We start from the raw sequence: 26,676 nt of genomic DNA, 5'->3' as shown, positions 1-26,676 counted from the left end.
AGTAAGGCATAGGGCGCACGCCAGTGAGAGTGAAACACAGCTACGATCTCCGACTAGCTCCATCTCTGAAGGAATTACCTATACACCAAGTGAAGTGCATTCGGTGTCATGGTCAGACAATCCTGCCGAATGAGGTAAACGGGTGTCCACATGATAAAGACTCATTTCAAGCAACAAGTAAGATGGTCGGTGAGCGAATAAGAGTAGGCGGCGTTGTTTGCGGGAGAACATTTTGGGTATCTTGCTTGATTCGGTAACATGTATGGGTACTGCGAGACCTGCTGTATGCGGAGAGACTAACACCCCGATCATGCATTGTACAACCCGTCTCCCACCGAACCTTCGACCTGTGCCGTGTAATCTTAGCCAGGAATGACTCAAATGTTTCCGAGAACAGAAGCAAGTCAAAAATACCTATGATAAGTATAGTTGATTATGCATTGTCAGTGATGTTGTAACGATTATCATCCTGCTTGCAACTCGGTGACGCCGATGCTCATGTACCTTTTCCAGCTTTGAATCTGACATTTGAGATCATCGCTGTATCTGCCAAGTCCATGATTCGATGCGACAGCAAGAGCTATTCATACCACATGATCCCTCATCCAGTCATTTACAAAATGAAAATATCCAACCTCAGAGACTGTATTGTTGTGATCGCCATGCGGGAGCTCCTTCCAAGTTTTAGGTCCATTCTTATATATCTCGTACAGCCGCTTCATATGTGATGGTCTGAGTGAAAGCAATCAGTCGAGCGTGACGCGCAAGTCAATCGAATGTATAGAACTTACGGCACTATCTCATCTTGCAGACCGCTCATAAATAAGATCGGTATTCCCGAAATCTTGGGGAGCACTTCTTCACTCGGCCACACCTCGTGACATAGAGGCGCTAATACTTTGGCTACGGGCATGACACTGTTGAAACCTGATCAGCCAAACGCAATATCGCTAGTAGTTGTGAAATGATGAGTGTCGGAGCTTGGAAATAGAGCACACCTGGGAATCATCTTTCTGATGCTGAGGAATGTGTTCTCTAATATCATGCCTGCAATGTCTTTCTGTTCTTGGTTACGAGCGGCTAGGGCTATCGAGACGGCTCCTCCTAGACTTTGACCGTACAGTACTATCTTCGTGTTCTTCAAATCTTCACGTTGACGAATGTAGTCGAGTCCGGTCTGCGAATCAATGTTGATTCCAGCTTCGCCAGGAGATCCGGTTGATAGGCCATAGCCACGATATTGCAACATGAAAACGTTACAGCCAAGATCATTAGCAAGCACCTTTGCGATTGGCAGACGATGACCAATATTGCCAGCATTTCCATGAAACATCATTACAGTCACATTCTTGGCTTGACTCTTGTTGTCAGGATGTATGAGAAAGGCACTTATAGTCTCGCCATCCGGAGTCGGCAGCATCAATTCCTCGCTGTCGCTGAGTCCAAAGCGAGCAGGTTTCGGAACATCAGTCCGGGCGCCTATCGGGATGTTGCGAGGATATATCAGTTCGCTTGTGGATGTCAGATATTTGCATCCATTAGCTAGCGATTTACTTACTTCTGAAAGTAGTACAAAGCGCTACTTAACACTACACTCAAACCTGAACCCAGGGCAAGTGGGATCTTCGCATAACCCCAAATCGAGGATGCCATGTCCTGACTAGATAAAGATCGGAGAGGAACGGTCGGCTGAAGTTCAGGGTGCAATTGGGTACGTTGGTCTTGAAATGCTCGGGATATTGCGATAGTACCGAGTCGAAATAGGTAGGAAGCCGGAGGCGAAGCTTGGGAGCGTTTAGGTTTTGATGCACGTGGCCGACCGGATTTCATTAAAACAGGATAGGATGGTTAAAGAAAGTTGGTAACACAGGAGAGGGACACGGCTAAACGCTCGTGACAAGGAAAGACAGTGAATATACGAGAACTATTGAAAAAACGAATGAATAAATGAAATTGTTAGCGCTAGACGTGAACATGGAACAGTATGAAACGAGAAATGAGAAATGATACAGAATATGCCAAGAGATCAATGTTCATTGCATCTCAACCGACAAGACCTGCTGTACTTGGATATGTGCCTCAAGGGGGGCGGCGTAGAGGGATGCTCCGCCACCGCTGTGTCCAGAGCGGAATTGGTCTGAGCTCCAACCTCCGACCGTCCTGACGCGCGCTTGCTGTCTGCCTACAGTTAGCCAAAGCAGCAGCTCGCCATCATCGTCTATTCCATCTGTACTTTCCAACTAATCAACTCATCTCTGTCATCCATCTTCGACAAATTGCACAACATCGGTCCATCTACAAACTAGAAACTAGCAACCACACAAGATGATCGGCCACGCCACAGGAGCGTTGGGTGAGGGTAAGTCAAGCAGCATAGTTGCCAAATGGAGTCATGTATCTCACAATCATTGTTCTTACTAGATGGCATCCACATCGACATGAACCACTTGAAGAAGGGCGAGGTTAAGTAAGTTGATGTGCTGATCTGCTTACGTCTAGTGTGCTTATTGCTGACCGCTCTCACAGCTTGGGAACTTCCATGTATGTCAGCTACTACTACTAGTACTACTACTCCACCACCGCAATCTCCTTGTCCTCTCCCAATTTCGACACAGCCGGAACTTCGTCGCAGAGATACTAATTCTATTCCAGTATGGCCATCAACTTCAAAGACGGAGTCATCCTCGGTGCAGATAGTCGAACAACGACAGGCGCATATATCGCAAATCGAGTGACAGACAAGCTCACCCAAGTGCACGACACCATCTGGTGCTGCAGATCAGGCTCAGCAGCAGATACACAAGCAGTCGCCGACATCGTCCAATACCATTTGAGCATGTACGGCATCACAAACGACGAGGCTCCTACCACACAAACTGCTGCTGCCCTTTTTCAAGAGCTGTGCTATTCCAACAAAGACTCGCTAAGGTATGCCAACCTCGAGCAGATGGTTCTTTCTTCCATGGGATGACGACTGACTAGGACGTAGTGCCGGTATCATTATTGCAGGATGGGACCAAAGACATGGTGGCCAGGTCTATTCGATACCTCTTGGAGGATCTCTACATAAGCAATCCTACGCCATCGCAGGCTCCGGTTCAACTTACATTTATGGATATTGCGACGCCAATTGGCAGGAAGGCATGACGGAGGAAGAGGGTGTCAAGTTCGTCAAGGGCGCACTGAGAGAGGCTATCAAATGGGATGGAAGTTCTGGAGGTGTCATTCGTATGGTCGTTCTTACCAAGAACGGAGCACAGAGGCATCTGTATCTTCCGGACAACGGTTACACCGGTCCCGGACGCAACTAGAGCGATGTTTGCTACAGCTACTCGACAGTACGAATGACGACATGAGTGGCTCGTCGTAGAGATCTGCATGTCAAGCGACTTTCACGCATCAGTCAAAACATCCTAAACCCAGGAGTAGATAGAGGATGATATGGTAGCAGCGCTCGGTGGTAGAACATCCGAACATCGATGACCCAAGATACAATGGCAATGTACCTTGTATGCCTTTGGGTCAAGCGCCACACAAGTCAGGGCTCTGGCACGCAGTGTGGCTTTCACCCATCTGCTTGGCCGTCTACATGACTAAGTGGCCAATGCTGTCACAAGCAGGGCGTGCCATCGTCTGTTACTGTGTGTATAATAGATAAAATTAATTTTGTCTCAGAAAATGACTATTGCATTTTGACAAAGTATTGCGACTGCGGTGAGGACACCAGGTGATGTTGGCAGACTGTCCGCGAACGATCGTCAAGTGAACAAGGTGTGGACCATATTATCATTATATTACCCTTACCTGCACTCTGGCAGCGTGCACTGTCACGGTACGGCGGGCCAGAACGACGATCACGGACCTTCTGACTGGCTGGCGCATTCCCAGAGCCCCGGAAAGCAGCCAATGACGAGGAATGTCTAGGGCATCAGCGCTTTCTCTGTCCCTTGAAAAGATGCTGCAGTTGGGTTAGGTTGTGGTGGTGTTGGGGTGTGCTGCACACTGCGTTGAAGTGCTTTGCTCTGCTCTGGCCTGCGTCTGTGTCTGTGTCTGCTAGTCTACCGGATCTGCTGCTCTACTTTCTGTCGTTGTTGCTAAGGTTGACCCAGTAGTCCCGTCCCAGTAGTCCCAGTAGTGCGGGATCCACTTTTCAACTGTCGTCCCCAGCTTGCCCTGCCCTGGATCTTGCCCGACTTCTTGCGATTCCACGTTCATCTTCGACACTACTACGTCGTCGTCGTCGTTGTTGTCGTTGTTGTCGCCGTCGTCGTCTGTCATTCTCTTTTGACCATCTAATACCTCGAGAGTGACGACCGACTCCGCGGTGGGAATGCATGTACATGTGCTGTGAGTACTCCTCCATATCCACTTCTTCCTTGCTCCTCCTTCGCGCGTGATTCCGCTGTCTCCCAATCGATTCACTTGGTGCGACGCATCCATGGCTTCAGCCTGCTCCATGTCTGTTCATACTTCGTAATCTCGCTGCGCCCGCGCTGTATCGTATTCTCCTTATTGCTCCACTGTTTTGCATCATCATCATCATCATCATCATCATCATCATCATCAGCAGCATCTCCAGCAACACATCATATGACCATGCACCTTAACACCCCCCAAGGCCATGTACTGTACAATCTGCTTCTTCCCCCACGCTGTAACACTTCACATCTCATCGGTTCGAAAATCACCTCTGTAGTTGTTTGAGTTCACACCAACATGCAACCCCTAACACTACATGGCATCTCCACAAGCGCACGGTTATATTGACATGTGCCAAACTGACCGCTTCTCCATCAGGAAAGACCTGCACTCTAGATTATGGGCTCGATAGTAATCGACGCTGTCAACCATTTCTTTAATCCTCCTCACACCCACAGTCAAGATTCACCCGACCGGCTCGGACAACCCCAACCTCAACGCCGATCAGCATCGCATACAGCATCGCATACTCCTGCACTGCAACCACGTCCTTCTTGCACTTCTCCGACCCATTCCTCAATGTCCGTCACGGGCAACAGAGCTGCTAGCTCGCACGTCCAATCACAAGTCGCGCCCGCTTACGCCACCGATGCCACACTATCACAGTCACAATCACACTCCCAACACCACAGCCAGTCGCGCCCCTCGCATACGAGGCAAGCCTCAGGCACGCCTTCAGCAAAGCTGACTGACGACGACGACGCCTCCGGAAGACCAAGCGCGGGGTCGGATCCGCGTGGAAGCTCGCCCGAGTCCGCGTCGTCTGCCTCTGCTACCTCGCCAGCACCATCTGTAGAGACAAGCGAGTCCCCATCATCACAAGGTCGTTGCGTCAAAATCAGGGACTTGGCACATATTCAGAGCCTTGCCGACAGCAACAGTGATGCTTTCTCTGATAATGGACATGCATTCAGACAGAAGAGCGGAGATCAGGGACCGCTGTACGAGATCAGTGGAATGCCGATAGAGCACATCATAGAGATGGTGGCCGGACTCTTGACCAAGATCACCACTGCAAACGACATGCAGCACGAGCATCTCCATCGTCAAATGCCCGCCCCGGGAAGCAGCGCAGCCATGAGTCCTCAAACTAACAGTGTTCTGGCATTCCACGGCAAAAATGTACCCAGTATAACAATATTGAGTTATCTCAACCGCATCAACAAATACTGCCCCACTAGTTATGAGGTTTTCATCAGTCTCTTGGTCTACTTCGACCGCATGACCGAAAAGGTCAATTCAGGACCTATACAGAACTTACGCGAGTTAAACCAACAAGCGGCAGAACGTGCTGCGTCACAACAAGCCGATGGCCTGAGAAGTCCACCCTCAACTCAGTCCATGGAAGGTGTCTCGTCGAGCGGCACTGCTCCTGTGCAAACAGCAACACCACCTATGTCTGGAGAGTTCGAGAAGCAGCAATACAGTACTGTCCCTGGAACCCCTCACAGTAAGCCGCGAAACCTCGAGTCGCCTGTTGCATCATCGATCGAGGCCGATCCTCTGAACCTCTCACAATTCTTCGTTGTGGACAGCTTCAACATACACAGACTTGTCATCGCAGGAGTCACTTGCGCAAGCAAATTCTTTTCCGACATATTTTATACGAATTCGCGCTATGCAAAGGTAGATTTTGGCCCGAATTGACATACACCAGTATCGCTAACAAATACACTACAAGGTCGGAGGCCTACCCCTACCGGAGCTGAACCACCTCGAGCTTCAATTTCTGCTGCTTAACGATTTTAGACTGTCGATACCAGTCGAAGAGATGGAAGCTTATGGCACAATGCTGGTGGAGTTTTATGCCCGTGAGGTTCTCTTCCAACGACAAGCTGAAGCCAGAGACTCTGGAAAACGCTCTGCGCCCGCAGTAGTGGCAGGCTAGAGAGTTGAGCATTTTCCGTGCCTCGCGCAATACTAATTAATTTCCAATATCGCGATTCGACTCGAATGTTCGACTGATGCATCACAACTGCCTCACATCGATATTCACACTACGACCGCCTTGATCGGTCACAAGGCTTACGACGATATGATGGCGAATGCTCGGCACGCGTCGCCCTTTCTCGCTTCCTTACAGGGGAGGTATCTTGATGTTGACGACTGGGGATGTGGACTATTAGACTGGTGCTGTTTCTTCCTTTTGCTTAGATTGTCGCATAGAGCAGCCATACCCCGTGCTTTCTGTGTTTGCTGTTCATTCTTCTTTTCGTTCTGCCTTAAGCATTGCCATTCTGATCAGTTCGGGCGGACACCGGCAAGCATACTTCTGGTCAAATTGAGCCAGACATGACCTGGAGGTGGGCTTGGTTGCCTGCTACCTCGCTAGAGAATCTGATTCGTCATTGTGTTCCTAGTAGGAATGGCGATTGTCTAGTAGAATGTGTGTGCGACTTTGTCTATGTAGTTTCAATATCATCTTGTACGCATCAGCGTGAACATGGGAAATTTTTCTTTTGAAATCATGGGTTGTTGCCTTGCAAGTGTTCTAGTGCTGTAACACCAACGTACCTAGTGGAGGCCTCAACAATGCTGGACAGTCTTTTCCTAGGCTACAAGCACTATGGTCTATTCGAAAGTAAGGTACCTTACCAGATGCTGACAGGCGATTCCTCTATCTTCGTTGTACCTACATCAAAAGTACTGTACCTTGTTATGTACGAGTCACTAGTGCGCACACTCTAGCTGCCGTGTAGATCAGGCTCTCGAGCCCCAACTCGCCCTGGTTGCACACGGCTCAGTATACAGCACCTTGCCTATCTCCTACACAATACAGAAACTTCTGTCAGGAAAAACACGTCACCGATATAGCCTGGTTGGGACTTGCCAGCCAGGTGTTGTGCCACAGCTGCGTGGTCATGGTCGCTAGATGTGTGGTATATGGTACCTGAACGTAAAATTTGTGCCAATAGAAAACCTCCGTTCATGGGTGTCACGATTCGGTTTTCCACGCTATAGTATTCACAACATACCCGATGGCATCGGGAAGAAAGATCATCACAATGGGAAAATCTCAACAAAAAGGTCCAATGTCCTAATAACTACGTATTCATTGTCTGGGCGAACACAAAGTGAAGTCACAGTTGCTCAGACCCAGCGGTTCGAGTCGTGCTTTTTGGCGAGAGTTTCATAGTTTGTGGGGTTAGTGGGCAAAACTTGCGAGCTACTGTATAACAGGGCCGTACGGGTAATGAGACTGTCAATATGCTTCAACAACAACCAATGCATACATGTATTGGGGAATGGCAGGTCTGTATCACTAATCATACAAGTTGTTGAGACTTGGTTAATCCGACACTAGGTCGCTGTATAATGCATTAGAGATTAGGCGGAGTTGTGCGTCGTGCAGCATATACGCGACAGTTGATCAGCTATCTTGCTAGGCTACGGCCAGATTGGAAAACGTGAGCGGGCCAGCAGGTTATATTGGTGGTCATCCGCTTTTGTACGGCTCTTGTACGGGTCGTACAGGGCTTGAAGACATAGCGAGTGGAGTATCAGCAAGCAACGACGTCACGCTTCAATTCCTCTAAACTCCAAGCAGGTTCACATAAGCTTGGATCACTTATGGTTTGGTTCCACCTCTACCGATATCTCCCGGCCACGTTCGGGGTGGGCCTATGGGTGACATGGAATGGCGCTTCACATTTCACAGCCTGATTATTGTACGGAGATCTTGGAACACGTTGTCATGTTACCCTACTTTCACCGTCCCTTGTATATGCTGCGCCGACTCGTCTCGCTCAAGTGATTGACATGAAGTTCCCCCATCTCTCTCGCAATACGACATTTGCATCGACTTCATTATAGCACGAGGTAGATCCAAACAGGTTCTTGTAGGACAATTTTTCAGCCTCATTTATCTTGGTTAAAAGTACCTTCAGTTGTCATTGCCGCACTAGCGCACGTTCCCGCTGCGCGTTCAGCAAGTAACCAGGACCCTTGACGCGATTCTTGCCTCACTTGCTTGTCATCCGATGCGACCTTACTGCACCGCCGAAAGAAACTTCTCGATTATCTATAACATCTTTCGGACACACAAGCTCGGGTCTGATACATTATCACCGCTGCTCCCTCACCGGAATTGATCTTCTACTCTTGCTACCATTCGAAAAGAAAGTGTGAAACAACGAAACCGTTATTGACTTTTGTCGACTTCCTGCAGTCAGAGTTTCGAGGAAGCTTCAATTTTGGCGAAACTGTTCGCTAATCGCGGCATTAAACACAGATCGATAAAGGATGTCTACTTTTGTCGCCAGTTTGTAAGTAACGCGTATTTCACCTGCCTGTACTTGAGAAAAGATGCTGATGTGAACTCAAGATTTCTTCCTTATACCATCGACTTTCACGAAGATGAAACCGATCCGGAGACCGGGAGACCCAATCTTTTAAGGGTACATAGCCGTGCTGTGTCTTCTACTGACACCGCAACCAATGCAAAGCGAAACACCAGCACGGCAAGTCTGTTCACGGGTCCTGCTCCGCCTCTCACTCCGGTAGAGGACAAGCAGAATGACTTCTTCTCGCAGTTCAATCCTTCTGATCCAAGGAGTGCTTTCCCAACTCTGAAATCAAAAGACCCTAGATCAGTGCTTCGTCATGACCCTTCTGTGCCAGAATGGGGAAGCGCCGCGCAGTTCCTTAACCAACCGAAATCAAGGGCTCCGGCTCTTCCTTCCGGCAATATCCTGGATTACGTTCAGATGGAGAAGCCTAAGAAGCATCACCAACGACGTCAGACCGGATCCAAATCTCGTAGGGGCAGCCACGAGCGTGAGTTCGAGAACAAGACTTGGACCATTGAACCAGGTTACCAAGGCAATGGTGGTCTTGTAAATGCAATCAGAGGACTCGAATCAGAACGCAATCGTGATGACCCAAGACACGAGAAGAATGCACAGTCGACCAAGGTCTTCGTTGGAACTCTCGGCTTCCCCACAGATGCTCTCTCAGACTCGCGCAAGAGTGAGATTCATGAGAAGCTCGAGAATGAACATGATGCATTAACCGTCTTTCCATGTGATCGAGACCTTGACGGCCACTACGGTCACTATTGCAAGACGATTCTTTGGCCAGTCTTCCATTATCAGATTCCGGATCACCCCAAAAGCAAAGCTTACGAAGACCATTCATGGGAGTTCTACAGAGGTCTCAACCAATCCTTTGCTGATAAGATCATCTCTGGATATAAGCATGGAGACATCATCTGGGTACACGACTACCATCTTTTGCTCGTTCCGGGAATGATCCGCAAAGTCCTCCCTGAAGCCAAGATTGGCTTCTTCTTGCATGCCGCTTTCCCTTCGTCAGAAGTCTTCCGCTGCCTGTCAACTCGCAAGGAACTTCTTGAGGGTATGCTGGGCGCAAATCTGGTGGCCTTCCAGACCCGGGAGTATGCTCAGCATTTCCTTCAGACATGTAGCCGTCTCTTGACCGTAGAAGCAAATGGCGAGGGTGTACAGTTGGACGACCGCTTCGTTAACGTCACAAGCCAACCTATCGGTATTGATCCGCCTCAAGTCCTTGAGCTGAAGGAAGAAGAGGAAGTCAAGGAATGGGTCAGCGTGCTGCAGGAGAGGTATAAGGGCAAACACCTCATCGTGGCGCGTGATAAGCTTGACAACATCAGAGGTGTCCGTCAAAAGCTTCTAGCATACGAATTGTTCCTCAACATGTATCCTGAGTGGGCGAATAGAGTGAGTGATTGCAGTACTCCGCTTCTGCTTCCTCCCGCATTACTAACGATTTCCAGGTCGTTCTTATCCAGGTGGCTACATCGACCACAGAGAACAGTGATCTTCTGGCTACCGTCTCTGACATCGTCACGCGCATTGACTCGGTGCACTCGACTCTTGCACACCAGCCCTTGGTGTTCCTCAAACAAGACATTGCCTTCTCTCAATACCTGGCACTTCTGACAGTCGCCGACGTGCTGATGATTACATCTCTACGCGAGGGCATGAATCTTGCGCCTCACGAGTTCATCTTGTGTCAAGACGGTTCCTCTGGCAAGAAGCATGGGCCAGTAATCCTGAGTGAATTTACAGGCAGCGCTGCTGTTTTTGGCGGCAACGAGATTGCCGTCAACCCCTGGGACTACCTACAATGTGCCAAGGCGATCAAGCAGGCTCTGGACATGGATGTAGACGAGAAGCAACGACGCTACAACAAGCTTCGACAGGTCGTCATGCACCACACTGGTGCATACTGGGCGCAATGTCTTGAGGAAGCACTACACAGAGCTTTCACCGAGCAAACATCTCGTAACGCAATGTCTATTCCCAGACTGTCTGTGCCTCAACTAGCCGAGACCTACAAGGCTGCCCATCGCAGAGTCTTCGTTCTCGATTACGAGGGCACTCTGGCCTCGTATGGTACCGATACAAACGTCGCCCTCACGTCTCCCAAGAAGGTACTTGATGCTCTTAATGATCTGGTGTCAGACCGCAAGAACATTGTGTATGTCATGTCTGGGCGGGCGCCCGAGGAGCTACAGCGTCTATTCAACCAGGTGCCTGGGCTCGGTCTCATCGCCGAGAATGGTTGTTTCCTACGTGAACACAGCGCTCGTCAAAGTGAATGGATCACTTTCGCCGACCTCGACGACTGCGCATCATGGAAAAAGGACATCCGACCCATCCTTCAATACTACTGCGACCGTGTCCAAGGATCATGGATCGAAGAGCGCTACTGCTCTCTAGTTTTCCACTACGAAAAGGCGGAAGATCCCCGTCTGGCAAGGACCCAAGCAGGCGACTGCGTGAACCACATCAACGACAGCTGTGACGCCTACCGGGTACAAGCAGTACCAAGCGGCAAGGCAGTCCTCGTCGAACAACTAGACTGGAGCAAAGGCACAGCCGCCGTGCACATCTTTGACCGCCTGCGCGAGAAGAACGTCATCAACAAGGGTCTCGAAGCTCCCGACTTCGTGCTCGTGGCCGGCGACGACCGCGAAGACGAACCCATCTTCGAGTGGGCCAACAAGCAAGCGCACGAAGGACACGTGCAGGGCGTCAGCACAGTCAGCATCGGGAAGAGAAACACTCGGGCGAAGTTCACTCTCACGCAGGGTACGGCGGGCTTGTTGTCTGCACTGCAGAGATTGGCGACTTATTCGCGCTCTGCCTCGCCCGATTACTTTGGCACGAGAAAGGACGCCATCGGCGCGAATTGATACTGAGGTACCAAAAGAAAGAAAGTTCACCTGCTGTCTTGTCTGTCTTGCTCCTCCTCTTCTCATAAATTCTTGAAATGGTCTTTGTTTCTTTGTATTCACGGTTCACTACTACTACCACAGTACTACTAGCATTCTGAAAACCCCCGACTTCACACCAGACCCAGCATGAGCGATGACAAGAGAATTAGATAGAACGATTAATCACTTTTTTTTCTTTCTCTCATTTTTTCATCTTTCCTTTCCTTGCTTACGGTTTCGTCTCGCGTGTCTTGCATGCTTTTCTCATCATAGTTTCTACTTTGATTGATGATCAATAAAGTTTGTGGCTCGTCCTTGCACTTATGGTCATAAGTGATGATCCAGTCGGGAAAGGTCTCTGTAGCTGCAGTAGGCAGTAACGCATTCTTGCGGTGCGATTCTTCCAAACCTACTCTGTCTGAGTATACCATATTACTTTCGTCACGATCCTAACTTCTTCTTTAGGCCAATACTCTGCATTGGAATACGCAACAGTGGATTAAGACGAGTGGAAAGGATCACATCATTTCGCAACCAAAACAAAAAGAAGATAAACAAAACCCGGGGACAAGAGACAAAACACATTAGATCCATTTCAATGGTCACCGTTATAGGTCAACTATAAATGAAGAAGAAGTAAAAAAAGAAGCACGAAACAAAAAAATCGGAGATGAAGACGAAGAAACAAAATCCCCCAGATCGCTTAACTTCCGCGCGCGCGTATACTCCAAACTCGGATTTTCCCTTCCCTCTAGCTCTTGAGTCCAAAGGTAGGTAGCAAAACAGATGAATTCGACAAAGGCGCAAGGAAATGGATTTGCGCGCGTGCGTGCGTGCATACATGTAGTGGTCTGTTGGATGGGGTGTGCTTTTCCTTTGGAAAGCGAGGGGTTGGAAACGATCCCATGTGATATGAGGGAATCTCCGGGGGATATGTGAGATACAAAGATGAAAAAGCAAGGTTCTGACGGGGGGGAGAGGGACGAAAAGACAAGTCGAGAAACAGAAAGCAAAGAAGAAGGAAAAGAAACGCCACATAAGTAACACCATTTCGCTTTCCGTTACCCGATTTTTTCCCCGATTCAACGAATTCTTCTTGCCCCCTTCCCTTCATGGCAGAAAAAGGATGGCTACTCTCTTCGATGACGAGAGGAGAGGGTTGGTAGCCATTTGCAGCATGTGAGAAGGGACGAGAAGAAGGTGATCGATAGACTCATAATTCCATTGAAGAAACGCCATCCGAGTCCCGAGTGGGTAAAAAGAAAAGAAAATCCAAAGTGACATGGAAAACATGAGTGATTCAGCGTGTCATTGTGCTCTGACAATGAGATCGCGCTCCAGAGCAGATCATACACTGTTAGATAGAATCCACTTCTTTCCTCTCATAGCCTCTTGCCGGGAACGAAGATGAAAAGACAACAGAGTGCCGCGTCGATGACAGCGACCCATGCTAAACACATGGTGGCGCGACGCATAAGTAGATGGCGGACAAATGGTTCCTTGACGCGGTAGTACTGCATGAAGACATACTCGCTGTAGCCAGTGTAGGCCAAGACGGGATCGAGCATGTATTGATGCGTTGCCAAGAAGTAGATGGCGATGGTGAAGGGGAGGATCAACTTTTCGTGTTGTTAGCAGAAGAAGTAGCGGGAAAATAGAAATGAGTGACACATACCCAACATCTCGTCGCCCTATCGTAGTTCAGGAAGATCAAGATAAAGGCAGTCCAGAGGGCACCGAACATGGCGACCAGTCCGGCGATCAATCTCAATAGCATACTAGGCTGGATGATGTTGCCGAGCGCCTTGGTACGGAGGAAGCCAGGGTATGCGTCGCGCTCCATGGCCTGGAAAACGTAGTCCTTGGCCGCGTCAAACACTTCTGGGTCGTCGCGCCCCTCGGACTCGATTGCGTGGGTGATGTCGTTCAAGACACCGACGGGGATGATGATCTCGCGCTCACTGCCCTGCAGGAGGTAGGTGTACAGGATCTTCTCCGCCGAAGCACGGATATCCTGTCTCGACACGTTGTTCGATGATGGCGAATGGTCCATGGTGTGAGGAGAATTGCTGTTAGATGAGTGCATGAAGGAGGCGCGCGGTGGCTGGTCGCTCAATGGAGTATTGTTGCTGTCATGACTATTCGACGGCGAATGGTTGCTCCCACTGGTTTGCGTACGTAGAAAGGCAGAGACACGATGATCGGGGCTGCTGAGATTTGACTTGTCGAAGACGAAAGGCGATGATGGACCGGCGAGACTCGAGTCGTAGTTGTCGCTACCGTAATGTTCGAGGATTTGTGACGAGCGCTTGCTGCCGGCCTTTTCCAACTCCGGTGTTTCTGCTAGCACAGATCGGCGCAGGCCACGCACGTAATGGCGGCAGAGAGACATGTGTTGCGACACATCGAGCCTGATTCAATGTCGCCGAATGTTAGTCTTTGCGCCTTCCGTTTTGCCCCTCGTTCCTTGCCCTCGCGACGTCTCGATGCAGAAGGAAGATCAGAGGAGTAAGAAAGAGAGAAGGAATCAGTATTACCAGAAATCCAGATAATCCACCGATCTTTGCTGGTCACGCATATAAATATAGAATGAATACAAATCAACAGGCGCCTTTGTTGATCTGCTCAGGACCTCCCACAGATTCGGCAGCCTGTTGCGCGACACATCGATGTGCGACGACGCCGCCATTGGTGGCTTAGAGGCTGCTATTACAATGGACGTGTTGTTCCCCAATGGAGTGTTATTGATGATAGTAAGAAAAGACAATCCAGCCGATGAGTCAGGTGTGAATTGACCGATTGTAGAAAAAAATGAACGTGATTAGGTCGGTATAGAAGGTTATGGTCGATTGACGGGAAGTCCAGACACAGCAGCGACAGGCAGACAAGGCAGACAGACGAGGCGAAGGTGGAGGGTGGAGTTGGCGTTTGACCCTTTCATCCTTTCAGCTTGTCATTTTCACATTGAGATCTTCCCATCTCGACTCGTCCTCGTACAGTACAACCCCCCAAAACAGCCACAACGCGCTTGGACCACGAAACCGCTGCTCCTGCAGCAACCATGTTACTTACCGTTATTTCATAGTCGTCGACGTGATTCCTCCCATCATCCTTTTTATCTTATGCGTCACCAGAACTGGACCCACGGCAGAAATGGTAGAGCTGCGCGAGTCGTGGGTACTACACTTCGTATTATTACTATGATATTACTCTTATTACTATTTACATCTGGCGAAGAACCCCCGATTACGCGGCTGTTGTAGGTACCGGCTCCGATGCAACCCCCGTTAGCTTTGCTGTCAGTGGAGGCAATGGGCAGCTTGCGCCATTCTCTGTCTCGTACACAATGTAGTTCTGTTGCATGCCAAACAGATTGTGTGATGCAACATGGCAGATCAGTTGCCATACTCCAGGCAACTGTGCGTCCATTGTGAGTGTGAACATCTCCCCTGCATTGACGCTCATGGCTGCCTGTCACTGATCGAGGTACTTGAAGTTGTGTCCGTGCATGTGGAAGACGTGCGATGCTTCGCCATAGGCCTGTCATACGATATCAGCAAAGTGTCCCCCTACTGAAATCCGTCGATGTATCCCACTTACCATGATATACCACACCACAGGGTCGTCCCTGCACATCTCGTAAGGCGCACCGTTGGACAAGATATATCCGTTCATCGAGTAGAAGATGGGCCCTTGCTCTTGTGTTAAGGAAACCGGGGGGAAATCCGTCAGTTGCGGCACCCAGAAGCTTTCGTTACCAACATGAGGCTGTCCGATGAGAGTGTTCGTCTTCTGTAGACTGCTGAGGTTAAGACCTGCTCTCTCGGCATTAACCCCTGCTAGGAACGACTTGGATTCGTAGTGTGTGTTGAAGGTGACCAGGAACTCTCGGTGAGACGACATTATGCTGTCTATTTTTCCTTGCCGGTAAATGTACATTGGGCCCGAGAGTCCGGCTGAGACATCAGCAGGCATGTTGACATAGCTATGATATGACCAGAGTCGACTGTCTTGTCCCGGTGCAGGCGCTTGTGCTTCCGAGACTAACCACTTATACACTGCACATCCTCCAGGAGGCACCGCATCCTGCTCTTGCACACTGGGTGAGGTTCCAGTCGTGGTATTTGGGTAGGTGCTGCCTTCATACTGTTTGCCGTAATACATTCCCATTGAATGCATCGAAGCATAGTTGTTCGGCAGCTTGTTGACGAATAACACCTGAACCATATCATTCACCTCGGCTCTCAGTACTGGTCCATTGATTCCGTTCGTTGCAGCTTGCTCTGTAGGCGTGCTGAAACTCGAGTCGGTATAGCCTCTATAGACGGCTTTCTGCCACGTAAGACCGCCATCCTCCCCGAGGGACCCAGTGATGTTGAGAAGACCCCCGGCAACAGCATGTGTGGACTGCTGCACTGGCACACCGAGCCAATTGTCCCTGGAGACAGTCAGGGATTACGGCAAATATCTGTAGCAATTTTTAGAGTACTCACCATCCACTCGGCGCATAGTTCCATGTTTGTTGTTCTGCGGTGACAAAGTACGTTCGTACTCTGCCAGAGAAGTTGAAATTCGTGGGGTACTGTCCTTGCTCGGGAGCTGATCATCTATCAAAACTTGACAGTCCTGAAGACTAGCAAGCGAAGATTGTTCCGGCGAGCTTTCTCCTGGCGGGATCGACAGTACACCACCGTTTGGAAGGCTCGTGGCGAGTGGGGTTCCACCGACTGATCTGGTAACACCTTCCAGTGCAACCAGTGACAGATACCAAAGTGGTGAGAACATATTCAAGGGTACTAGATGTGGTAAACAAGGGGCTGCCTACCGGATCTTGAAGACGTGAGATGTCTCGCATTATATACCGCATGGGACCGGCATACAGGGCAGCTTAGCAAGCGCCAGACACGAACGCATGAATTGAATGAACCATCGTGGACATCTACTCGGGGCTGGGTATGCCGAGTAAACATACATATCTCCGGGGTGTGGCTTACCATGTATCATGGCTCACCATGTGCTAACAATTCATCTATGGCACTGAAAGTCTGTCAAGAGTGGCTGGTGACGGCCAACAAGCCTTTAAAGAACTATCCGACTCGTATCTTGGGCAATGCTTGTGGGATGTTTCTGTTTGACAATTTTGAGGATCCTTGACTAGGGAGGGTACAAATCACTCCGTCAAAAGGTGGCAGGATTGAGAAGTGATCTTGATGATTGTTGACGGCAACATACCTGCATCGGTCAGGCGAGCCACGAAGCTGGGAACAGTTCGTCCTTCGACTGCCGTGCCAGATGCACATATAGTTCAAGTGGCCTCTGGTTCCTGTATGAGATCGAGCATGTGAAGATCGAAGGCTGAAGTTGCCAGGGATGTGCATCACCTGAACTAGTGGACCTGAAGCCAAAATCGGATCTTCACCCGGGTTTCCACCTCGCCCGGGAACAATGACGGGATTGCCAGCCATCGCCCAGCCATGACTAAGGTAGGTACCTCATGGAGAAGGAGTTGTCGCTAAACACCGGTTCGTGCTACCCCATGCATTGCCTGCTGCTTTAGCTCAGCTGCAACTCGGGGCTGTCCTGCACAAGGGAGGTTATATGGGACTGTTGGTCTGCCTTCCCTACTGTATGGGCATTGCTACGCTGTGTTATGCAAAGCACGGTCACCGTCCAGGATGAGGGCCGAAGTACAACAACAGTCGCATGCCTCCTGCCATATGTATGGTGCGACAATGTGCTGCTGATATACGGTGTTCTACAAGAGTAATGCAGATCATGTTGGTAGATAGTCTAGGGCAGGTAATGATTTTGTTTTAATCAGAGAGATCTGTGGATCTACAGGTCTTTAAGTTAAGTAAGGCACATTGTACAAATATGCTGTGACTCGAGCGTAAGAAAGCTTAGCATTCGAAACACATGGTCTGAGCTTCAAGATTTCTTGCAATTGTTATTCTTCATGCGTCTCTGCTTCACCTTCTCTTTCTCTTCTTCTCAAGCGCCGTCCTCACCAACGCTGCGTTTCTTTGCTTACACACAGACAGCGGTGATGACCGATATTGGACTTGTCCATTGCCGGCACCATCATCGGTTTGGTCCTATCATCTGGCAAATGGGAAATTCGGAGTAATCTTCATTTTATCTAGTCATCCTGTCTCCTCCCTGCTCTAGCATAGTTGACAGGCTCTGACCGCTGCCCGCGAGGGCCTGGCGTGATACGCTTGCATCCGGCATCAGAAAATCAGAGCGTTCCCCCTCGGGGCTGTCGTCTCTATGGGAGCTGGTGCGAAGATTGTGTGCATTCTCCGAGGAGGTGCGACACTTGAGTGCAATACGCGGCGTTCCAACCCTTTCTGGCTTACGCTGGAAGGAGAGGCTCAACTCGATTCCGATCATTCTGGTGAGGACGGTGCTTCGTCTTTTTCTTTCCAGGTGAGTGTCATATCGCGTCTCAGGCGTCCTACGCCATGTTCGAGGATACTACTAATAGATTGCCATCAACATCAATCGTTCATTCCTAACGTGGAGCATGAATATGTGGCACTTTGGCAGTGATGAGAAATTCTATCGCGGAAAAGAGTGGGGGATCTTTGTGTCTATCAACTAGACACGGAGTCTTCCCAAGAAGCTTATATATATATGGAAAGGAACCATTCTCGCATCCCGAACGGATCGAGTCCAGTCGATGTCTTGTTGAAACCACAAGACGCGGTGGTGCTCGATGATATGCTGTGGGAACCCAGCGACCGTCTAAGCAACGACGAAGGATCAGCTCGGCCCAATTTTTCTTCTCTCATCGTCTGTACTCCCTCGTGGTTCGGCCATCATTGCCCACGATGACGACACGCTCGCGCTCTCTTCTGGTACTAGTCCTGCTAGCTCTTGGGTCTTCCGCGAAGCTTCCTCTGGGCCCTAGACCGGATCGTCCCTCGTCCCTTCCGTGGCCTGCAGGTCCTGGTGCTCGGACATAGCGATAATGCTCATAGTCTTCTTTCGGGTCGTTCTGCTCGCGTTCCCGACGGTATTCTCTTTCTCGTAAGTGATACTCGCTTCTTGCGTCTGCATGGCGCGACTTGGAAGTTTCCCTAGAGCGGACATCCTCGCTCGAACTTCCTGCGCTGCTGGCAGAGTCCGGAACCACCTCGACGTAGTGAGCGTGTGTATGTGCAGGTGGTGCAGGTTCTGGCACTGGCACCGGCGAAGGGATATGTGGAGGGGTGGGCAGCCTGGCATGACTGTGGTGGTTTTCTGGCTCAGCGTAGACCGGCGGCGGAGGTGGTGGCTGAATGATATACGTTCGTTCTATGGACGGTGGACGTGGCTGAGCATAAGCTATGCGGCTTGAGCGACGGGCGTCGGGGGGTGATCTCCTGCGCTCACGGCGAACAACGCGTGGTGGGACAGCATAGTCGTCTTCTTCCTTGACTTTGATGAGACACATTTGGAATGGAAGGGTCTAGTGATGCGCTCAGAGAGGAGGAGAGAGCTATGCAAGATACAAGTGTATTAAAGAAAGTAGCGAATATGCGCCAAGCATGGTACGCATGTAACTACTGCGTCGAAGCAGGTCAGGCACGAAGCAGCAATTTGCTTGACATTGGTACAACACAAAACACCAAATTGACGGGAGAGGACACAGGCACTTTTTGTATAGGCAGCAGAGGCACAAGCGATGCTGCGAACCTGATAGTTTGATTGCCTGGGCCGCCCATGTTCTTTGGTGGCTGGCCCGAGATTGAGGGTGGGGTCTAGTTGGGCGCAAATAGCGGCGTATCACAAGAGAGTCCGGGTGTTTGACATTCTTTGGAGAGCCTAGAGACTCGTACTGTAGTGTTACTTTGGCTCGAGCCTATCTTTGGATTTGCGAACTAGTCGATAATTACATACTTTGCTTGCTTGCACCTGGCGACCGACTTTCTCGTACGATGAGTTGGAAAAAGCAGTGAAGTGGCCGACAATTGGGCCAAGGATGACATGGAGTAACATGGACACCTTATTCCGTCATACTTGTTTTGGGCAACATAATAGGTACCTTGCTGTATTGAGCTGCCTTACACCTTCTCTTGTCTGAGTTACAATGCTTACACAATTGCCGCCGGACGCTGGCTTTCCCCGGACGATGCAGAAGTCAGGCTGTTATGAAGGCCATTTCTTGTGTGCTTCATGGAACTATTGATAAATAGATTAAACTCCAGCACCCCACTATTAGCTCAACTTCCTGTGCGACCATCCCCGTCATACCGTGGTTACTATACACAATATATACACATGAGCGCAGCAGACAGAGTCGTGTATCCCTGCAGCCGGGGCGCAACGCTCATCTCGACATAAAGCGATGAACAAGCCGCGGCCTAAATCGGTCGCTGCTGCGCCCAAGAAACCACCAGCAGTGGGCAACAGGAACAGTCTGTCCCACAACTTCAACAGGCCTCAGCATAGGCCCAATACTCCGAGCAATGTGTTGGCCTCGCTGCGCGCCACTCAGATTCTCGTCCTCAAGCCTGTGTTATCTGCGGGTACGACAAGTCGTCTCTGTTCCTCAATCGAGTCTCGTTGCTGACCGAGTCCCATAAGAGCTGATTGCAACCATTGTTGATTACTTGCCCGTTCCGGATCTGCTAAGATGTGCCAGAGCGTCCAAGAGGCTGCAGGAGATGGTGTATGATGACACGAGATGGGTGCAAAAATTGAAAGCCATGGGTGTGTGGAATGAGGCAGAGGCCAGGCAGCGACATGAGGAAGCCATCAAGCGGAAAGTAGAATCTCACCGTCCCAAGGATGCCGATGGGAATGGCGTCAATGGCGGTGCGGCACACGGGAGACCTCACTCGAGAGGTATCACGATATTCGACGCAGGAGTGGAAGAAGAACGCTACAGAAGATCCCTCGAGCAGCCGATGCAGCCATTGCAACCACTCCAACATCAACCGCCCACGCGTCACAGACATGGCAGCAGTGCCGATGGCTTTGACGACGTCACCATGTCCTCTTCGCGTACGAGAGCATCAATGGACCCAAAACTCGCTCTCTCAGTGCTACGCCGCGTGAGGTCAGTACGCGGCCAGGCGAGACAGGAATATGGCAAGATCCACGGTTGCCTCGCTCCCTTTTACCTTGATCTCGCCGAGTCGGAGAACCAGGAGGATCTTTTGATTTCCAAGACCTACCAAAATCCAGAAGAACAAGCCAGGATATTCGCGGATTTGAAAGTATTTGCGCGGAGCGACACGGCCTCAGGCTTCGAAGAACGTGCAGAGAAGCTGGCTTCCGTGACGGGTGTGTTTGAGAACTCTATGCTGCAAGAATTCGAGCAGGCGTATCAAGCACAGGACAATGATCGCATGCGTAAATATGCCCATGTTCTGGTCACCCTAAATGGCGGTGCCGCTGCGACCGACTATTTCATTTCCAACCATCCTTACATGCTGCACAAGGAACAACTACCCAACCCACTTGAGTGTATAGATGGCGTTGCTACGGGACATGTCGATCTCGAACCAGCGCGCAAATTTTTCGAGAAGCTTGCGAGCATGCTGACCTCTCAGTCCGCGGTTATAGACCACGTCTTCCCATCCCAGGTTGATGTCCTTCTCGCGTTCGTCGAACGCACGTGTGAAGACATAGTGGCCGACTATCTGACAACCCTCTTCGATGAAGCGCACCGATCTAACAAAGAAATGTATCTGAAGGCTGTATCGGGGGTCTACTCACAAGCTTTACGCTTCGCCGCCTCGATACAACCGTCCAAGGCGTCGTCGAAGGACTTCACAAAGGATGTCAGAACCATCGTAGCACGCTGCTTCGAGCCGCATGTCGATCTCTACCTCACAGAAGAGCTCAACTTTTTTCAAGACAAATCAGAAGGAGAAGTCGCAGCTTGGGAACGAGAACTCTCGGAGCAAGAAGCTAGGACCGAGTCTTTCTTCATGTCCAACGTGAGCAGACAAGCAGCCAAGCGTGACTTCTTGTCTTCTTTCAAGAAGGTGGTTATGATGCCGGTGAACGCGTTACCGGCTTTTCCATCTTCCAACAGACAATCCGTCGCAGCAGCTCCAGCTGTGCAAGAGACCCCTGGCGAGCAGCCTACCTCTGGGCCCTCTACGCCTGCTCTTGGTATCAACAGCACAGTCGAGCGATCGAATACACCAGTCAGCGAAAAGCCCACAACTGAATTGGCTGCTAAGACGGCCATCATGAACTCCAAGCTAGAAGGCATAAAAGGCCTCTTCAGTATCGAGGTTGCGTTAAGTCTAATTCACAAAGCTAAGGCATCCATCGAACGTGCAGCAATTTTTGTTCATGCCGACGGCGAATTCAGCACGAGAGCAAGAGAGCAGTGTGAAACTATCTTCGTGACACTGTTAACCATTGTCGGTCGTCAGCATGTCCAAAATGGTTTCGACAAGGCAGTACATCACTTGTCAGGCTACAAACCACGAGAAGTGCGGGAGTTGCGTGGACAACAGCTTGGCGATCCAAGCGCTGCCAGCACTGGAGTAGAACCTCTCGTGACCTTCCTGGAGCTTGTCAACGTGGGCGATCTGATTCAGCAGATGGTCGACGTGTTCTATGTGCAAGAACTCGTAGCAGCAAAGTTGACTGATCGTGACGACTTCCTCAATCCGGCCGTCAAGGAGAAAAAGCGCTTCGAGCAGATGCTAGACGAGCGGGTCGCTGCTGGCATGAGTAAAGGTATCGACGTGCTCATGGATGAGGTCGAATACATGTGTGCCACACTACAGCAGACGACAGACTTTAACCCGGGTGTTGACAAGAGTGAAAAGAATCCGCGCGCGAGTGGAATTATCGACATTGGACCCACGGAAACGGCGAAAAGAGTGGTGGAAACGATCAGTTCACACACTGGTATGCTTGTTGGTAGCACCGACAAGAACATGCTGGATGTCTTCAACCAAGAGGTAGGACTCAGGTTGTTTGGTGTGCTATGCAAGCACATCAAGCGTCAGCGTATCAGTGTGGATGGTGCTATCAAGCTGATCAGGTATGTTTTCGTGTCTCGACATCCTATCAATGTACGCCGCTTGACTCACAATGCGCTCTACTGACACATCCTCACTATCTAGCGACATCAATGCCTATTCTACCTTTGTCGCCACGCTACGCCAGAAGGCCCTTCTACCGTACTACTCGGCCCTACGCGAGCTATCCCAGCTCTACCTCGTGGATTGCACATCGGCACCGACAGCCTCTCTACGATCCGCCCAAGCCAAGGAACTCGCCACCATCATCGCAGACAACGATCGTTACAAGGGCATTTTCGGCGCCGAAGAAGTCTATGAGTTTGCTGAGCGTCGGGCGGATTGGTATAGTGTCAGGGGTGATGTAGAGAGAGCCATGTATGGCGTTGGATGTCTGCTTATGTAGAGGTAGCTAAGACTGCAAAGTTGGAAAGTGGGAAAAGTTTTAGATAGACACCAAAAAGGACTTGAAACATGCTCTCTATCATGCTCAAGATTAGATGTAGCAGCATCACCTCGTAAACGCGACTCTCTTCGACACTATAAACCCTCCCACACTCGGCATGTCACTCGTAACGCGATACGATGCAACGTTCTAGAAATGCAGTTGTACAAGCATGCAGTACTGTACCTACAGTACCTAGTATCTCTTGCAGCTGCCCAAAAGCTTCGCACGCTTCGGATGCCGGACCCAATCTACCCCAGATTTGCCCACGTACCAGAACAGAGCCGACAGACGGCATACGAGACATGTCGCCCACACGTCCTGATTGGCTCGGACCGAAACCAAACAAATGTCACTTCACTTTTTGTACAAGGCGTCTTTTGCTTTCGCGAGCCCGTTTAAGTCGTCTGGTTCCGCGCCGACCAATAGATAGTCTGAGACGACATCTTTGGGTGCGGAGGAGGGGCGAAAAAAAAGGGTCTTGTAGGCGTATTTGGTCTACTTGTGCTTGTATAAGCTACGGTGTGGAATATGCGGTCTATGGGTCGGTGACATTCTTTCTTGTTGGGGGCTCTTGTAGCTGATTTACATATGAGTATGTGGATGGCGTGGATGGGTCATTGTAAGACCTTTTTCTTGCTGTCATAACTATCCCTCTGTCCTATTCTTTCTCATCTCTTTTCGTAGACTGTGTTGGACGGATAATAGGAAAAGAACATTCCCTCTCGTGATCGAGTATTGGATAAGAAAAAGAAATATATCACAAAGAGTCTGGACGAAGTGAAAGCGATCTGAGCAACAAGGTCAAAATGGAGTCGAAGACTCGTGGTGCGACTTCTGAGGCGGTCGTCGCTGCCACTACTGCTGCCCCTGCTGTGCGGGACAATAAGAGATACAGTGCTTCTTCTGAGGTTGCGAGTGATGGCTCTTTTAAAGGAAAGGCGGGTGGTGTGGTGAGAGGAGATGATAGGGATATTGAGAGGTGTTCTGATGGTGAGTAGTATTGCTTTTCCTTCCAGCCTCTATTTCTGTCATTCATACCATATCGGAACATACTGAAGTAACATCGATGCAGCGCCACCAACACAAGATAATCAGACCCGCCCAAATCTCTCGAAACTTCCTCCCTTGAAGGGTCTCTCAATACTCGACCGGTTTTTGGTCTTCTGGATTATCCTAGCGATGGCAATCGGCATTATCCTGGGTGCCTTCGTGCCCAATACGTCCCGCGCCTTGTCGGGTGCTCATTTCGTAGGCGTATCCGCACCCATAGCAATTGGATTGCTAGTGATGATGTATCCCATTCTCTGCAAAGTCCGCTACGAGACGCTGCATTTACTGCTCCGAACACGCAAGCTATGGATCCAGATCGGCGTCTCCTTCGTGTTGAATTGGATCATTGCACCTCTGCTCATGGTGGGGTTGGCATGGGCGTTCCTGCCAGATCGTCAAGACCTCCGCGAAGGACTCATCTTCGTCGGTATCGCGAGATGCATAGCCATGGTCCTCATCTGGACAGACCTAGCAGGCGGAGACGGAGATTACTGTGCGATATTGGTCGCGTTCAATTCAATCCTGCAGATGATTCTCTTCGCACCCTTGGCCGTCTTCTACATCAAGATCGTCTCTCACGACAACTCCTCGACAAAAGCAGTCGATTACTCCACCGTCGCCACGTCCGTAGCCGCCTTCCTCGGCATTCCCCTCGCAGCAGCCATTGTCACCCGATTCGCACTGCTCGCCGCGATAGGCGATAGGAAGTACCAACGATACTTCATCCGCTACATCTCTCCCTTTTCCTTGCTCGGCCTCCTTTACACCATCATTGTCCTCTTCGCCTCTCAATCTCTGCATATCGTTTCACAGATCACCTCCGTGCTACGCGTCATCGCGCCCCTGCTCGTCTATTTCTTCCTCATTTTCTTCACCACCGCCTTCTTCATGCGCAGGATGGGCTATCCTTACAGAGTCTCGTGCGTGCAGTGCTTCACCGCCGCGAGCAATAACTTCGAGCTCGCCATTGCGGTCGTTGTGGCGGTTTATGGGGCTGGTAGCGGGCAGGCGCTTGCGTCTACCGTGGGACCTCTGGTCGAAGTGCCGGTGCTTGTGGGATTGGTTTATGGAATCAAGTTTTTCAGAAAGAGATGGGGGTGGGATGATGATGATGAATGAGTGATATGAGTGGTTTAGCATGGTCTTTTAGCAGTTACATGGGTCATTCAATGTTGCTATGTTGTCTCTTTCAAGCGTGGGGTTCATCTAGGTGTCTTAAAGAATAAGGTATGGTGCAGATTGTTTCTTATACGGTCAGGCTTCCTACATCACTGGTCTGTCATAATGTATAATATGGAAAAGAATTCACATAAGAAAGGTTTCTTTGGATCGTTTTGCTTTTCTGTCGTCATAGAGTATGATCAGTCGGTGGTGAATATCGTAATGAACAAACCCCTATCCATATTCGGACTCCCAGAAATGAATCATTCGCATGTCATAGTGTCCTTAAAGTCAATGACACTGATAGTGTCCATAAATTGGTCTTGCCTGAGTCTATATCTACCGCCAGAGCCGCATCCTTGGCATCTCCACTAACAGCCCTGGTACTTCACACTGTACAGTATCACCTTACCTTATACTCGGGCTCTCACCGTTGCTGCTGTGCTTCGTCTCGAACAATCTCTCCTGACCGTGAATGTCGTCATATATTGCCATAGCCTTGGATGAACGCGAGCTGGATGGCAGCCGAGCTTGTTAGACGTACGCTATAGTGTCTAAGTCCAACGATGCTTCTGCTTATCTCACGTGGTATATATTCACTTCAAGATTGCCTGGACTGAGGCAAGGCCTGTCTGAAGCACTTTTGTACTCGTGTATGTGTTATTGAGCTAGAAGACGCTTGTACTCCATGTTCACAGCCTTTGCACAATCTACTGTAGAGCAGTTTTGTAAGCAATTGTAGAAGTATAATTAGTAAGTAAAAGAGAGTTCGCAGGCAGCTGTTAGGCAACAGCCAAGTACATACTGTACCTTACCGTGCCTAAAGCAAGATTAATAAGTACTCCGCAGATTCACCTGTCACTATAACACCCTGGTTAGCTATACAGGACTATATATAAGTTCTTTATGGTCTATCTACTGATACTTTACTGCTGGATGCTCTAGCATCACACAATGTTATTCGGAGCTCGGCACAACCACCCGTCCTTTGGAACCGCGACACTCCGCGATATCAGCGGATGCTACTACACAACTGACACTTTCAGTCCTGAGGGTCACCGCCACTACCTTCCTCAGGTAGCCTTGAAGTCTAACGCTACGCTGTATCCACTCTATTCTATCACAGATCTCAGCCAGACCTTCATCAATCCCACTTCAGAGACTATCAAGGAAGTACGCTATATCTTTCCACTATACGATGGTGTAGCCATTACCTCTTTTGTTTGTACCATTGGCAAGGTGTCCTTTCGCGGACAAGTCGAGCAGAAAGATCAAGCTCGTAAAACCTTCGGCACTGCAATCAACCAAAATCAGTCTGCTGGTCTTCTGGAATCACTTCCCTTTGGATTGTTTGCTGCAAC

At 49.9% G+C, this 26,676-nt stretch overlaps 9 protein-coding genes across 10 annotated transcripts; 5 read left to right on the top strand and 4 right to left on the bottom strand.

Moving 5' to 3' along the window:
* Positions 1–584: 584 nt before the first annotated feature.
* Positions 585–1,653, bottom strand: AAFC00_002523 (uncharacterized protein; the record flags this gene model as incomplete). Its single annotated transcript, XM_069348023.1, has 4 exons — positions 585–732; positions 792–917; positions 999–1,511; positions 1,559–1,653. The coding sequence occupies 4 exons, from the start codon at positions 1,651–1,653 to the stop codon at positions 585–587; spliced, it is 882 nt and encodes a 293-aa protein (XP_069198361.1).
* A 672-nt stretch (positions 1,654–2,325) lies between these two features.
* Positions 2,326–3,311, top strand: AAFC00_002522 (uncharacterized protein; the record flags this gene model as incomplete). 2 transcript variants are annotated; one of them, XM_069341852.1, is made up of 5 exons in its annotated part: positions 2,326–2,359; positions 2,422–2,467; positions 2,527–2,541; positions 2,653–2,928; positions 2,990–3,311. In XM_069341852.1, the coding sequence occupies 5 exons, from the start codon at positions 2,326–2,328 to the stop codon at positions 3,309–3,311; spliced, it is 693 nt and encodes a 230-aa protein (XP_069198360.1). The 2 variants fall into 2 exon arrangements, with proteins under 2 accessions (XP_069198360.1, XP_069198359.1); XM_069348022.1 differs by lacking the exon at positions 2,527–2,541.
* Positions 3,312–5,460: 2,149 nt separating this feature from the next.
* Positions 5,461–6,367, top strand: AAFC00_002521 (uncharacterized protein; the record flags this gene model as incomplete). The annotated part of the gene is made up of 2 exons (XM_069341851.1): positions 5,461–6,105; positions 6,161–6,367. The coding sequence occupies 2 exons, from the start codon at positions 5,461–5,463 to the stop codon at positions 6,365–6,367; spliced, it is 852 nt and encodes a 283-aa protein (XP_069198358.1).
* Positions 6,368–8,721: 2,354 nt separating this feature from the next.
* Positions 8,722–11,659, top strand: AAFC00_002520 (uncharacterized protein; the record flags this gene model as incomplete). The annotated part of the gene is made up of 3 exons (XM_069341850.1): positions 8,722–8,744; positions 8,804–10,178; positions 10,235–11,659. 3 exons carry the CDS (start codon positions 8,722–8,724, stop codon positions 11,657–11,659), a joined length of 2,823 nt encoding a protein of 940 aa, XP_069198357.1.
* A 1,403-nt stretch (positions 11,660–13,062) lies between these two features.
* On the bottom strand, positions 13,063–14,369 carry AAFC00_002519 (uncharacterized protein; the record flags this gene model as incomplete). Its single annotated transcript, XM_069341849.1, has 3 exons — positions 13,063–13,299; positions 13,356–14,091; positions 14,218–14,369. 3 exons carry the CDS (start codon positions 14,367–14,369, stop codon positions 13,063–13,065), a joined length of 1,125 nt encoding a protein of 374 aa, XP_069198356.1.
* A 785-nt stretch (positions 14,370–15,154) lies between these two features.
* Positions 15,155–15,907, bottom strand: AAFC00_002518 (uncharacterized protein; the record flags this gene model as incomplete). The annotated part of the gene is made up of 2 exons (XM_069348475.1): positions 15,155–15,220; positions 15,281–15,907. 2 exons carry the CDS (start codon positions 15,905–15,907, stop codon positions 15,155–15,157), a joined length of 693 nt encoding a protein of 230 aa, XP_069198355.1.
* Positions 15,908–18,470: 2,563 nt separating this feature from the next.
* Positions 18,471–19,118, bottom strand: AAFC00_002517 (uncharacterized protein; the record flags this gene model as incomplete). Its single annotated transcript, XM_069341848.1, has 1 exon — positions 18,471–19,118. The coding sequence occupies one exon, from the start codon at positions 19,116–19,118 to the stop codon at positions 18,471–18,473; it is 648 nt and encodes a 215-aa protein (XP_069198354.1).
* Positions 19,119–20,012: 894 nt separating this feature from the next.
* On the top strand, positions 20,013–23,062 carry AAFC00_002516 (uncharacterized protein; the record flags this gene model as incomplete). Its single annotated transcript, XM_069341847.1, has 3 exons — positions 20,013–20,193; positions 20,252–22,679; positions 22,762–23,062. 3 exons carry the CDS (start codon positions 20,013–20,015, stop codon positions 23,060–23,062), a joined length of 2,910 nt encoding a protein of 969 aa, XP_069198353.1.
* Positions 23,063–23,910: 848 nt separating this feature from the next.
* Positions 23,911–25,273, top strand: AAFC00_002515 (uncharacterized protein; the record flags this gene model as incomplete). The annotated part of the gene is made up of 2 exons (XM_069341846.1): positions 23,911–24,094; positions 24,177–25,273. 2 exons carry the CDS (start codon positions 23,911–23,913, stop codon positions 25,271–25,273), a joined length of 1,281 nt encoding a protein of 426 aa, XP_069198352.1.
* Positions 25,274–26,676: the final 1,403 nt, after the last annotated feature.

The sequence above is a fragment of the Neodothiora populina genome (assembly GCF_041146345.1).
Source record: "Neodothiora populina strain CPC 39397 chromosome Unknown canker_contig_15, whole genome shotgun sequence".
Classification (NCBI taxonomy): Eukaryota; Fungi; Ascomycota; class Dothideomycetes; order Dothideales; family Dothioraceae; genus Neodothiora; species Neodothiora populina.
This window is presented reverse-complemented; position numbering and strand designations above follow the sequence as displayed.